This window comes from Diorhabda sublineata, chromosome 10 (assembly GCF_026230105.1).
Source record: "Diorhabda sublineata isolate icDioSubl1.1 chromosome 10, icDioSubl1.1, whole genome shotgun sequence".
NCBI lineage: Eukaryota > Metazoa > Arthropoda > Insecta > Coleoptera > Chrysomelidae > Diorhabda > Diorhabda sublineata.
In genome coordinates, this window is record NC_079483.1 from 12,168,437 (window position 1) to 12,183,947 (window position 15,511).

At 32.1% G+C, this 15,511-nt stretch overlaps 1 protein-coding gene across 2 annotated transcripts in view; it reads left to right on the forward strand.

Moving 5' to 3' along the window:
• LOC130449547 (AT-rich interactive domain-containing protein 4B) overlaps positions 1–14,063 on the forward strand; it is a 28,112-nt gene extending 14,049 nt beyond the window's left edge. The window contains exons 11-20 of one of the 2 annotated variants that reach the window (XM_056787435.1): positions 1,467–1,970; positions 2,121–2,553; positions 3,465–3,718; positions 4,345–4,650; positions 5,176–5,577; positions 6,719–7,101; positions 8,292–8,413; positions 9,784–10,020; positions 12,944–13,084; positions 13,858–14,063. In XM_056787435.1, the coding sequence (XP_056643413.1) occupies positions 1,467–1,970; positions 2,121–2,553; positions 3,465–3,718; positions 4,345–4,650; positions 5,176–5,577; positions 6,719–7,101; positions 8,292–8,413; positions 9,784–10,020; positions 12,944–13,084; positions 13,858–13,895 (2,820 nt within the window). In that variant the 3' untranslated portion in view covers positions 13,896–14,063. The remainder of the gene's footprint in view (positions 1–1,466; positions 1,971–2,120; positions 2,554–3,464; positions 3,719–4,344; positions 4,651–5,175; positions 5,578–6,718; positions 7,102–8,291; positions 8,414–9,783; positions 10,021–12,943; positions 13,085–13,857) is intronic. The other variant, XM_056787436.1, reaches the window with a different exon arrangement.
• The last annotated feature ends 1,448 nt before the right edge of the window (positions 14,064–15,511 follow it).

Here is a 15,511-nt window from a genome sequence, read left to right on the forward strand (position 1 = left end):
ATTACTTCCAGAACCTATTCCTAATAATCATTCATAATTTTTATATGCGACTTCTTCTTCAACTACCATATACGAGGATATATTGAAAAATTCTTAGCCTACTATAGAACCAAACAAAATTTCAAAGTCAAAATATTTTATTACTCAACATACTCTCCTCTTAATTGGATACATTTATTACAGCGAACCTGCAACGTCTCTAGGCTTTTCAAAAAAAAAAAGTTTCCTCTTGCTCTGCAAAGCAGACCTTCGCAGCTTTTATTATCTCCTCGTTGAAAGAAAATTTACGATATTTTAAACTTCTTAGGTCTTGGAGAACCAGAGTGTCGCTATTCAATCGATTGTTGTTTTGTTTCTGGATCGTAGAAATGTACCCAAGTCTCATCCATAGTAACAATTCGGCTTAAGAAGTCTACATCGTTTTCAAATCGAGCACAGATCAAACGCGATGCTGCTACCCTAGCACGCTTTTGGTCAACATTCAAACATTTGGGGATCCATTTTGCAGCAATTTTTCTCATGTCCAAATTGACGTGAACTATATGATGAACGCGTTCGTATGAAATATTCAGTGCTTCAGATATCTGTTTTAGCCCAATTCGATGGTCTGATAAAATCATGTCTTTAACTAGCCTTCCCGATCGATCATGATCTTCAATGAAAAATTTACCTCTTTTGAAGCTTGCAGTCCAATTTTTCACGGTCAATACGAAGGACATTTAATTTAAATACAGGTACTTAATGATGGCTCGATACACCAATTTTTCGATTTTCATAATTTCAGTGGACATATTTTTTCTTTTAATTCATTGCGTAACTCTGGTTTAATTTTTTGACGTCAAACTTTACACTGACACTTCTAATAAGTTATTGTTCGTAACGCAATATTTTGTTTATTCATGAAATTGGTCCAGTTTAACTAGATATCAATACATTCTCGTACTTTGCAGCGTGTAGGTATTCTCTTGTCCAAAATTTCTAATCTATTATCTGAAGGCACCCCTCTTTGGCACGACGAAAAATTGTTGCCGAACCCTAAATGCCACACCAGTCTCTTGTATTCCGTAGCCAAGAATATTGTTGACGCCCTGGTCCTCTTCTTCCGTCGATGTTTCCCGTTAGTATGAAAGTTGAATATCTCGGTCCTCTCAGGATGTGTCCCAAATAAGATATATTCGTCATCTGCTCGATCCATGGAATCCGCAGAAGTCAGCGCAACAGCCACATTTCCATTGCTTCTAATCTGTTTAAGATTTGAATACTCAGTCTGCCAATTATAATATCATGCTGTCTTGTACTGTCATTTTGGTTTAATTATTTATTTAAAAATGGTAACCATATTATATCTTATTTTTCCACAGTGCACAAAGCATTTTCATTTTTGTCCACTTTTGTTCTCTAATTCACTGTTGACTGTTGACTTGAATATGTTGTTTCATATGTTCACAATAGCTTTTACTTTTCAGCCCAAAACGGATAAACGTAAAGATAGGGATGATGAGGACCTTAGTAGAGAAGAACAAGATCAAAAACCTTCTAGATCTTCAAGAAGAATAAAAAGATCCCCAGAAAAATCTGCCGAAGAAAGTGAAGATGAAAATAATCCTAAAGGTAGAGATTTCGATTTAAATCAAATCCGATCGGAGCTGAAAGGTTTTACGAAAGCCTTGAAGTTATCAAATTTAGACGCAGATGACGAGAAAGAAGTATTATGTTCTTCATCTGATGAATCAAATCCACCCATTTTAGACAATTCTACACATATTGATGATGAAATTGAAGAAAAACCAGAAAAACCACTCGAGAAGTCATCCAGTTCTGAAGATGTTTATGAGTTCAAAGAACCTGAGCCGTTTGAATTTGAAAGCAGAGCTAAATTAGGAGATGAGAAGAAACGTTTGGTGTCCAGATTGTTCGAAGAAGTAGATAAAAATACAACTATACGTAATCTTGAAACCGAAAAAGATATGGTAATTTCTGCAATAATTATGTTTTTAAATACATACAGGAACATGTAGTAGCTCAAGTGATTCTGTACTTTTTGTGTCAGTAGATACAGTAATTGAAATATTAAATTTATTTCACTTTTAGATATTCAATTACTTTTTATTCATTTATAGCATCCACCTCGAAGAAAAGAAACTGAATTTGATTCTGAAAACGAAGAGGAAGATGAAGAGGAAACATTGATTCCTATGTCACCTCCCAAAGAAGAAGAAGAAGATCCTTTTGACAAACTTGTTGAATCGCCGAGCTTTAATCTGATAAAAACTACCGAGCGTGTAATTGAGAATAAAGAAAAAGTTGCAAGAAATATAGCTGATGATTCTTTAAGTCTTTTCAGAGATCTTCCGCCAGATGCTTCAGATGATTACAGTGGAGATATGGAACTCTCAGATTGTGAATCACAAACACAAATTTTTGCCACAAATCCAGAAAAACTGAGCAGTTTAGAAACTGGTAGTATGTTTGGAGGTAATAGTTTTTCCAAACCATCTCCGGATGAAAATCTTCTGGATTTAGAATTTTCTTCTTTGGGGAAAACAGATGAAGGTAAGATACAGTATGTTACTTAACTTACAAATCTCTCAACAGCCAGGAGTGGGCGTTTCTAAATTCGCCTTCATACAAACTTAGCCAGACTCTTTGCAACCCTGATAGTCCATATCGCGAATGATATTTCTATGAATTACCCTGAGCGTAGGAATTATTTTTTCTGTGATATGGAAATTAACTATGCACCTACGTAAAATAGCCAAATCGGCATAATCCATTGTGAGGTTTGAATGTTTCTCTTTTTATTTGGAGTTGAAAACGTTTCCTGTTCACCTTCTTCTATTTTTTTCATCTCTAATTTAATTTTCCTTACAGTTCTTACACATACACCTGTAGCCTTTGCTACTCGTTCTTGAACCTTCAATGATACAAAATAATTATTAGTACATTTTGACTTATTTCTACCATTACTTCTTACCTTCGCAAGAGGAATCCTTATTCCATCTGCCGTTGCTTCTGCCTGCATAAATCTTAAAACATTGTTGACAATTTCTCTACTTTGTCCACTAAGAACCTCGTTTTTCACTTTACTGTTCAAAGGCATTTTCAAAGTAACAAACACAGAATTATCACAACAGTTCACTAAATAATTTCTGCACTAACTGTACTAACCGATGTTGACTGCACGAGATCCTCGACATTAATGAGATCTCGTCCCCCTCCGCCGACTAGTCTACTGCGTATCCAATTCTCAGACGCAAAGCTATGTTGGTCGATCTGTACTTAAAGTATATGTTATTCCTCTCATCCACAACCTCATCCTGTTTATCAGACAGACTGAGTACTGGGATCATTAGTTATCCATGATGTAATCCAAAGTTTACTCTGCCTATTTTTTTTTATATTTTTTACAATATATTAGCACAAAAAGATACTTCTAGATCATATAATTTTATTGTTATCTACAGGTGGAGCGTCATATCCTTCAGATGAAGACTCTATAAGAGAACAAATTCAAAGAGTAATAGCTCAGAGCTCTTCTACCGACGATGACAGTAACGACGGTTTGAATTTACTTCCGACAACATCAGGAAGTTTTAACACTAAAACAACTCGAACACCTTCTTTAAGTAATGTAACAAGTATTTTGGGAGTTAATGTATGTGAACCTATTTCAAAAAAAGAAGTTGAAGTTATTACGAGAGAAGAATCTAAAGATGAGGTCAGTGAATATATAGTTTCAACTATTTTTTTTACATACATATATTTTATGTTGAGTTAAATACACTGCTCACAATAATCATAGAAACTCATTTTACGTTTTAATTCTAATTTTAATAACATAGAAATCTAGTAACATAACTTCCAACAGTAATTAGTGTTTCAAATTTCACACATTTTTTAGATGTTGAAGAATCTGTACAAATAAAATTTTCCAGGAACGAAATTAAACACAACCTTATGTGATTATCAATAGCAATATATTTTTGCATAGTTCTTGCATGTAGTACGAAATTTGAAGACAATATATAGATTGAAAATAAAATTAGTGAATAGAAATTATTATATAGGCTTATATGCAAACCATTTAGGTCCATAGCCTTATAATTCTTCTCCACTTCTTTCAGTCCCGTGCTTTTTGAGTAGTTCATATGTCTTGAATAAATCATAAACACAATCATAGTTTCTCAATACGAATGTTGATGAATACAAGTTTTGTGTTACAATTTTTATACAAGAATAGTTATTTTCATTTTGTTTAACAGGAACTAAAATGATTTATGGAATAATCAAATTCAATTATATTTAAAGACATTCTGATTGCACACTCATTTATTTTTGTTTCAGATAAAAGCATCATCGATATCAGATATTAGTGAAAACGATGTAAGTTTTGTCGAAGTGCAGCATATATCTCCAGCATTACAAGAAACAGATAGTGCCTTGTTGGAATCTATAGTGTCCCATCCTCCAATTTCTCTTAATGTTAAATTAGAGGAGACTGCTAAGGAACTGAGTAATGTTAAGACCGGTACAAAAATCGCTGATTCGATATTACAGAAATTTAATTCAATTAAGAATGAAACTAGTGCAAAAGTTTCACCTAAATCAGAAAATGACGAAAAGGAAGAAGTTAAAGAGTGTTCAGATGAGGTGAGTAATTGTTTTGCTATTTTCAAACAAGTGTTGGTATTCTATGTTCTTATTTACACTTTTTCATGTTTCTATCACACCTGTATGTTATCAATGATTAAATGTTAAGTATTTATTTCTATGTATGCTATTAATTCAGCATTACATGTTTAATGCATATTCTCAAATTGTCGATATTTATGTTATTAAGTTTCTGTCTTTACCTACATTTAATAAAAAAAATTAAAAAAGTTCCACTCACTATCTTTTAGAGGTTATATCTCTATATAATAAAAGTTATATGCCTTTGTAAATCCCTTCCATTTGAGTTTTTCGGTCTTGTTTTGTGTTAGTTACAAAAAATTCACCAGAGGGACAAAAATCATCAGAAAATCTTCTCTCTTTGCCTTATTACAATTGTACTTGCAGTTATTTATATTTCCATCACACCTGTATGTTACCAATGATTTAACGTTAAGTATTTATATCAATGTACGCTATTAATTCAGCATTACATATTTAATCTGTATTCGCAAAATGTTTTAGGTATCTTTGAACAAAGAAACAATACTTTCAGAAGATACCAGACATTCTTCAGAGGAGAAAGTAACCCTACAGACAGTTGAGGAAAAAGTTGATGAGACACACATCACAACGAATTCCGGTGAAGAATCTATTGAAAACGTTTCTACATTAACAAAATCCCAAGTTCAAGATGTAAAAAAACGAAAGAAAGTACTTAGTAGAAGTTTTATTGAAGATAGTGAAACTGATAGTAGTGATTCTGAACAATTGATAATAGCCAGATCAGACGAAGATTCCCAAACTGCATCTGTTAAATTACGAGCAGATACTAAAGAAAGTGACAGTAGCAATATGTTCACACAACTTCAAACTACAGACGATTCCCAATCCCAAGAAGCAGATTTCAATTTTGAGGCTAAAAAGGTTAGTTAGTTGTTATAAATTCTGACATTTTTTTTATTTTATTTTACCCCGTTTTTTTATGTATTACTACTATCGACCATAAGGAATCATACAATTGATTTTAATGTTTACTTAATAGTTATAAACTACTCGATAACTAGAGTATTTTAAAACTAACAATGTTTCCTGCTCTGAAGAGTGATACCCTAGGCGAGTATTAGCAGGCTGAGTAGTTAATTCCCTTCCCGGATCATCCTTTGATGTTATATAAACAAATTCATGACATATTAAAAATTGAGCCGGTATTGTAAGTGGCAGTATCATGATTCAGAGATGATAATTGAACCTGTCGAGTATTTGAATCATTAATGCACGTCTCGTTATTTCTTCAAGATGTTAGATTTCTTTCAAATACTAAGTGAATATTTGTACGGAATTGGGATGGAAAGTCATAAACTTGAAAATATATATCTATAGCACCATCATTAGTAAACGACTAGTCGTAGTGTCAAGTACTTGTTTCAGTCATTATTGCAGTTAATACTTGAATTCCTGAAGCATTCTTAATATTTCTCTTCACTGCTAGATTTCTTCTAGACACTTATGTGATTATTTGTACAGAATTAGGAGGAAATTAGTCATAGACCTTCCAAATGATCAATTTGCAGCATCATAATTGGTAGACAACCAGTCAAACCCGTCAAGTACTAGTTTCAGTTATGTTGAAATCCATACTTCAACACCTAACTTATGTCTTGTTATCTCTTTATACTGGTAAATTGTCCAGATTGATATTCATACAGAAATTGGAAGAATTAGTCACAAACTGGAAAACAACCTTTAATTAGAACTTCCTTCACCTTAAAATAGATTGATGTAAAAAATGACTGTCATCCAACGCCTTTGCTTTACTTCTTATGTCTTAATTTATATTAAGTTGTTGTTTTCTTTATTTCATTTCATTAACTCAATTGATAGTACATTGTAATGGAATACACAGAACCAGAAGAAGACAATAATGCATTGGTAATTCAGTATTCAAAGCACTTATAATTTTTAATTGTAAATTGATTAGACCGTTTCCAGACAAATTTAATTGGCGGACGTTTGAGCGTTCTAATGACTATAAAGATTATTTATCCATCTCTTTTTGTTATTTCAGGACGATCTTGAAGTATCTTCATCTGCAATAGAAAAGATGGAATCAGAAGCGATCAAAGAAGAAGAACCTGACCCCAATCTGCATTCTCTTCTACTCTGCGAAGAAGTAATACCTAGAAGTCCAGCTCCATTAAGTGAATCATCAGTTATTCATGAAACAAAGTGTATTAAATCAGTTTTAGAAATGCCCTTCGCTAGTGCCCCTAGTACAAGTAACAATAAGAATATTCTTTTGGATCAGAAGAAAAGTCAGCAACAACAGCAGCAGCCTGTACCTATGGATGTACAGGAAATAAGAGAAGAGCATTTGGAAAATTCGACGATTGTGGATAATACACCTCCTACAACGCCAGAGAGTACTATGAGTAATATGTCTCCCAGAGGGTCAGTATCTTCTATTGAATTGTCATAGCTTCATTGCACAGTAGGAATTGAGGATTTTATGTTTTTGAGCCCCATCTTCTAATTGCTTTTTAGGAACAACTGAAAACAAAGTAATCTAAAATCTTAGTATAATACTAAATAAAAATGATAGGAAGCCACTATTGATTTTATTGATATTGATTTGAATACAATATTAATCAACATCATATGAATAATATTATGAATTGATTGTCCATAAATGTATTCCAAACAACGATTGTTGTTGATGTCCAACAAATCTACACAATTTTCATACACTTTCGATAATTGATTGCCAGCAAACCAGATCATTTTGAATTTTCCATCCATAGTCCGTTGGTAAAAGATCATTAATTTTTGCATTATGGGCATTACCTCACAAGCATGCAATGAATCTTGTGATTAACAATTACTGGAGTAACTCCGATTGACAAGGTAGTTAAGTGCATGCATCATAATTCCGGGTACTTAAGGAGAAGGGTTGTTTTTTGTCTTTTACCTTTTACATCTTATTGAAGATGGCAATTCTGGCTCGTATTTGGTGGAGGTACTTAAATGGGTAAAAGATATCACCCTGTATGATAATCTGCCGCGTTTTTGTATATGCCAAAATCCCGCCTGGGCTTCTCTACTAATCATTTTATTAACTAAAAATTGTGGATCGTCCACTGTAATTATAGCAGTATCGTAAGCAAACGTGGCTATCGTATTAGGCTCTAATTGTGAAATATTGCTGGTGCGTAGAAGATACAGGACTAGCCATAATACACTGCCTTGTGATACTCCTGCATTTATTTCTTTTGTTTCGTTAGAGTAAGCGTCTTATTTATTCTAAAAGTTCTATTTTAGAAATTTGTTAAAGTGTAGTCCCTCAAACCACACCAAGTCAAATATCACTTTACATCTAGACAGACAGTTGAACAGTCTTTTTTTCGACGATTTTTCTATTACAACTGTAAACCTGTGGATATTATCAATAGTGGAGCCAAACTTATAATCTGGATAAGTTTTTTTCTTCAATAATTGGTTTAGTACTTTTGAATAATAATTTCTCGAAAAATTTAAAAATTACTGATGTATAAATGCAACAAAAACTCTAATTGTGTCTTCTAACAGAAATTATTTATCATATATTGAATATATTTTCTATATTTTTACGTTTTGTTTTCCAGAGACGTTGATGGATTGTCTCCAAATATGGGCGATAACGAAAGTTGTAAGTCGCAAGATATAGAGTCCGAATATCCTGAGCAGAGGTCTTCAGTAACAAAAGTATCACCATATAGTGAAGAAGGTAATGAATCCTTAAAATTATAGATATTCCATTTTTGTCAAAAATGGCAATACTTCTTATTGTTTTTTTTGGTTCTATTTTAATTTAAGAGCATGGTCAGGAAAGTCCAGATTTGATTTCTTAACTTACATAACTAGTCATTCAACAACTTCTGGACGATATTGTCTGGTCATATTTTCTTATAATGATTTTATTTCCTATAGAACAACACACTTCAGAAAAATTTCCAGATTCTCGAGAATCGAGTCGACATGTTGAAACAGGCATGCTGCAAATCGTCTTCCCATCTCACATATTGTTGCGATTCTATCTGTCCATGATATTGGTAGTATTCTTCTCAATATCCACATTTCAAAGGCTTCCAGTTTGCCTGTTTTATGAATAGTATTAAAAAGATTTGCCAGTATTTGTAATTGGTCTTCATCAAACAACTTAAGTAGTTCTACAGGTCCAGGTGCCTCGTTACTCTTCATATTTTTGAGTGCATGTTTGATTTCTTCTATTGTTATATTTAATCCACTTTCCAAATTCCTTGTTTCTGACGTTGGATCTTGCTATTCCTTCAATCATTAATTGTTAAATTTATGTTTGTCCAGGCAAATTTAAGTCTTCTCGGAAATACAGTTGAATTTGTTCTTTAGCTGCAAACCATCAAAAAGGGACATTTTGATTGATGGTCTAAGAGTTGGTTGTAAAAATTTTTTTTGTCCAATATTTCTTTTTCCTTTAATTTTATCAAACTTACTAACCTGAGTAACTCATATTTTTCTTCTCGTTATATACTGAACACACTGTTTACACCAACACTCACAATTACACTGTTTAACGCGCGTTCCGATAACCAAGTTATCATCTTCAGAGACTGAAGGTAAACTGAAAACGATAACTCGGTTATAGAAACGCGCGACAGACAGTCTAATTGTGAGTGTTGGTGTAGTGGTGGTGTAAACAGTGTATTCAGTATGAATATCGCTAACGGTTCTAGAAATTCCAACTAACTTCTCATTATATAGTTAAGATATTCCAATTTTTTAGTTCTACTAATGCTCTTTGTGTTGTTGCTACAATTTCTCCGATTTGCTGGTTTGTTTCTATGACACGTGTTTATAGGTATTTGTATGACAAGGCTTATTAAATTTTTTGTCGGCATTAATAATTATTAAATTAATTAATCTCAATTCAAACATTTTCTTCTATTGATACAACAACTGAAAAAGTACGCATCTCTGTCGAACATCTCGGCATTTCTTAATTTCATCAGTGTTAATTCAGTTTCAACTTATATTAATGTCACGAAATTTTATTTTTGTTTGAGAAATTGCAAACTACTCAGAAAGTTTATAATTGATTACCCGCTTAAAATGTTACAGATACCCAAATGATGGGGGAAATGAAGAAAAATATTGCTTGTAAAAAAAGACGGAAATCTTTAAGAAATTCCGAAGATACTATGCCTTTGAATAATAAAAAAAGGAAGAAAAGTAGATCGAGACAAAATAGTGATAGTGATAGTTCTGAACATTCAAATACTGATTGTAATAAAGTATCATATAATAGACAAAACCGATCACCAAGGCCTTCCAAATACAATTTTTATGTAGAATTTGGTAAGTATTATTGGTTATATTAATATTTTTCAATGAATACTGATAATGTCCATTTTAAATTACTTTTTTAAAATTGTTACATCATAAAAACAACTTTATTAGTTTATGGGTAGATAGCTTTCTCCTCCTCTCTTCATTTAGATATACTTCCTTAATAATTGTTTTTTTTGTATTGTTTGACATAAACACAAAACTGAAATATACTTCACAATTTGTATCGATCCTACTACATGTCAAACAAATCACATCTTCAGACATTATACAATTTATTGAATCTTTCATACAACATATTCTTCCATCTATGTATTACAATTTTACCAATCAATTAAATGAGGAAAATCATCAAAATGCCTAGTAACCTCAGATTTGAATATTTTTTTCCATTCGAAGTTTGTCGATTTTTAATTTGGAAAATAATTAAATTCATATTGCTATTACAATTTAAATTTGGAAGGATCAGTCACTCTAATGTACTGCAGGTTCCATTTCTGAGTCCTCTATTTTTTCTTTTGTACATAAATGATCTTCCTTTGTCGATGAACTGTTCTCGTCTTTTGTTTGTTGCCTGCACTAGTCTCGTGGGAATGAATATATCATTTCAAAGATTATGTCCTATACAAGGCACTGATTTGCTGCTCAGTTCAGTTATAAAAAATAGTACTCAAAATGGAATGCCCAAAAAGGTATTCTGTGCACCATATATATGTGCACTGAAACAATTGTAGCATTGTTGCTAACGAGGATAATTAGGACCCAGTCTAGTTATTCTCGTATCCAGAAACACAGATCTATGCTAGAAATAATTTTAAAACTTACCACCCCTATAACTTCAAAAACCTCGATACAGAGTAATAACTTTCTAGCAGTCAAGTGCAACTTCTCTTGTGTAAACTTTTTGGAAATTGGGTAACATTCGATGAAGTAAATGTACTTTAAATGTTGTTCGAAAGTAATCTTAACTAAGTTTGAATTTTTGGAACCGTTGGTGATATTCATACTGAACACACTGTTTACACCAACACTCACAATTACACTCTCTGACATGTGTTTGGATAACCAAGGTAAACCTTTAGTCTCTGGAGACGATAACTTGGTTGTCGAAACGTGCGTCAGACAGTGTAATTGTGAGTGTTGCTGTAGTGATGGTGTAAACAGTGTATTCAGTACGAAAGTAATCTTATTCTATGTCAACACATTTTTTTGAATACCAACTGGATCGGTTAACAGAAGCAAAAAGTGTATATAGATATGCTTCCAAACACAGTTAACGTAGTGATAACTGATTTTTTTAAATTCCAATAGACTAACACAATGCACCAAGAAGACCTAATAAACAAGATGTTGATTGTAATTTTAATTCAATTAACTTTTTTTGCGAGGGCATCTAAAATCATTGGTTTACAAAATAGCAACACTGAATATTGAAGATTTAACACAATAAGAAGATTTAAGCTAAAGTCGGATCAGATTGAAAACAATAGCCACAGTTTTCTTTGTAGTGTTATACTTTCAAAGATCATATGAATCAGCTCTACATTGAATATTGGAAAAACTGTGACAATCTGAAGAAAACGGCCACTGCTTTGGGCAAACGGTGATTGGCTGTTTCACTACAATATGTACCAGAGCATTCATCGACCTTGTGCAGCAATATTGACAAAGTAGTAGCTTTGTACAACTTTTGGCTCTTTCCAGATTTAAAATACTGCTCAAAAGACACTAGTTTTATTGCAACTAATGCGATGAATGCACTGAAAGTAGATTTAAGGCCTGCTTCAGAGAGTGGAAATACCAGTTAGAAGGTGTTATTCGATCAAATGGGGATTTGAAGAATATCACTCACCAGATATTTAAGAATAACACCAATGCGGAGATATGAAGGTAGACTTGACACTTTTGCGACAAATCTCGAATAGCAAGTGGAGTTGCTCTATTTGAGATTTGAAAATTGAAGCTACTATGGTAGATGGAAACGTGAAGATCACTTGACTGTCGAATAAGTTGTGTTTGTGATGAAAATAGACGTGTGTCAACGAATAATACAATGTATCGGTGTATTCAAGTTACTGGGATGGTAAGTTTTTAAGTAAACACAGTCTTTATTCAATTATATAGCTTATGATTTGATATAAAGTTGTCTATTTGGAATTATATCTTACAATAATGGAATGTATTGGAAGTTTCAAGTTACAGGGATGGTAGGTTTTTAAATGAACACAGTCTTTATTCAATTATATAGTTTATGATTTGATGTAAAGTAGTCTCTTTGGAATTATATTTACAAGTTTTTGTCAAATGTTCCATCTTTTTTATATATTTTGTATTTTATTTTTATTTTAATACTATTGTAGATCTATGCTATAAATGTTGCAGATCCAATCTCCTAAATATATTCACCAATTTGTCTACCTCTACTTTAACTAGAATATCTTATACTGCTATTGAGATCATGCTTGCTTTGTCTTTCGTAAAACATAGATCATGATCAATGCACTTAGTTTTGTGTTTATTGAAAAAAGTCCATGAAGTTCTAAAATGTTAGTAATGAAAATTGTTTATGAGTGATATGGCCATTAAAAAATAGAAATAAGTCAGTTAGGGTCGGAGAACGATCGGAACGTCCTTTGACCTTAAAAATAGATAAAAATGTGCAAAAATTAAACAAGAACTTTGAATTTTGTAGGATCGCTGTAAAGCATTTTAATATATGATTTCCAAATCATTTAAGTGTCAAATTTGTTCCCACCCTTTTAACTGATAAACAATGAGAAAATCGTGTTTCAATGTTCATGACAATGGGAGATCTTGTTGGTGCAGGATTTCATTGCTAAAATTGTTACCTTACAATTGGCACTACAACTAACATTTTATTTAGCTTCTATCTGAATATTGTTAATGAAATTTATCAAATATACATTTTTAGATCACAGCTTAGATAGTACTCAGCGTATAGCAGTGCTTCAACAAAAATTGGCCGAATTGAGAAAGACATATGCTGATGTTAAAGCAGAACTTGCAGCAGTTGAGAGAAGAAGGAAAAAAATTAGGAGACGTGAAAGAGAAGGTAACAAATGAAAAACAAAGTATTTGAGGCGCCTAGAATCAAAATCCGTCAAGTCCATTTCAAGAAATTTTTAGAAAAGTGGAAAAAACTGTTACAAACAGACCAATCATAAGAAATTATTAATTTTTTTACCAAAAAATCAATAATTTCCACTTTATAACAGAGACAATGTATGATCGAGATACCCAAAAGAGTTTCATAAATATTTAGAAAAATTTAAAATCAATATTTGGACTTGTCGGATTTTGATACTAAGTTTTGGATTTGGCGGGATTTGAAACAAAAATAAGCTTAGACTGCAAAGGGGTTGAGCTATAAAAGCTATACTAATTGTAATTTTTTTACACTTTAATTACGTATAGGCTTAGTAAAACAAATATTTAATAAAAAATCTTGACCTCAATTATTACAAAATTCCAATTATTGCAATGTATCCTAAAATGAAATTTAATGTTTTGTAAATTGTAAACAAAGTCTTTATTCTTATACTAGGTCACACAATATCTGTATCAATTTCCTCATCAACAATAATGTTTTCATCTTCTTCATTGTTGAGATCCTCGGCTTCATTGTTGAGACCTTCGGCTTCTTGGTTGTCCAAATCCCGATAAAATTTTAGCGTCTCGTGGTTTCTCCAGCCTTGTCCAAAGTGCTTTGTTAGCAGTTTCGCAACATCCTTTATTTTTACAGCTTTTTGATTCTAGGCACCTCATTTGTTGGATCATATGGCCTTGCAGTATTTTCAATTGTTTAAATTTTTTCTAAACTTTCAGCAATAAAAGCAGCTAAACAAGAGTTGGCGTGTATATGATTAAAAGAAGTTCCAATCCGTGAGGTTTGTCCAAGACATGAAATTAAAAAACATCGTAGAAGACTTAGTAGGTGTTAATTAATTTTAGTTATATGATAAATCTTTAATTTCAATCTCTGTAATTTAGGTTACCGCATATTTTGTAAATAAATTATCTATATGATTAAATTTCTTGTATTCTTTGATTTTTGTGGATTTAGTATTTTCACCAAAGGAAAAGTCGTGGGCAGTCTCATCAATGAAGATTTTGGGACACCAAATAATTTTCTTGATAAACATTTCAAATTTGTCTTTAAAATCGTTTGAATTTAGCTACAGCTTATACAGAAAAATATAACATTTATTTAAAAAGAATACATTCTAATAAGCTTAGGACAGTGATATACTTGAAAAGAAAAAAAAAACAGGTTTAAATAAGGAATGTTGTAATTTTGAAAAATACGTGAGTTATTTCCAGTCACTGTGATTGAAAATGTTTGGATTTAAAAGAACCATACAGAAAATAGGGTTGTTAGATCAGAAAATTGTATCAGGTTTTCATTTTTTTAATCTTGCAGGTATCTGTTTTTATTGATGAAATTAATTTTAAAGGAATCATGATGTTGTATGGAATGGATATGTTTTTTCAGTCAATCTTCCAGCATTTGAAAGAAAATGATGTCACAAATCAAAAAAAAATGGTTGCCAGCTCTCAGTCGGCCGCAGCATTAGGGTTGCCAGGTGTAAACAGGTATATTATTGTTAATTAACTACATTCAGCGGTTTTTTTTAAATTTTTATGCAAAATTAAAGTTTTATATACATTGAACATAAAAATCCATAGCTGCCAGTTGCATAATGGCCGCAAACAAAGGTTGCCATGATTTTTCTGAACGAGTCTCGCTCCAGGTAAGTGGGAGCGCAAGAGAGAAGATGCACGCATTGTTACGTGCTGTTAACAATAGTATAAAGTTGTGAAAATTAAGTTTTATTATTTATTAAACATAAATTTTTGGGCATAGTAGAATGAAACTACCAAATGCCTAAACTGCATATAAACAGTATAAGTGTCGCAACTGCCAAGCTTTGTCCTTAAAAACCGGTTAATGCAGCTAATTAACAATAATATACCTGTTTACACCTGGGAACCCTAACGCTGCGGCCGACTGAGAGCTTCCTTTAACTGCTTATCTGGGTCGGTTATTATTAACCGTTTACATAGTGATCCGACATCTGCCTTCACAATGAGGGAAACCCAGAAAAACCTTATCAAATCAAAAAAATCGAAAAACACAATTACAATTATAATATTATATATAGATATTATTTATTAATCAATCTTCTAATCCCATTTTTGCCCTTAACTCCAGGAATTTGACCTTTGGTTGTGGCTTGGTGAGTGTGTCTGCTCATCTGTTGAAATATGTTTAACAATTATAGTCTTTTTCTCACATTGTTCCCGAAAGAAATGACGTTTCATGTGAATTTTTTTGAAATAACACTTATAATATTTTACCTGTTTGGAATTTTGCAAAAAATATATTCAAAATAATCTATTCGGAAATAATGAGTTTTTCATCTAAGTTATTATAATTAAATCTTAATAGAAAAGATGAAATTTCAGTACCCTTAGTATA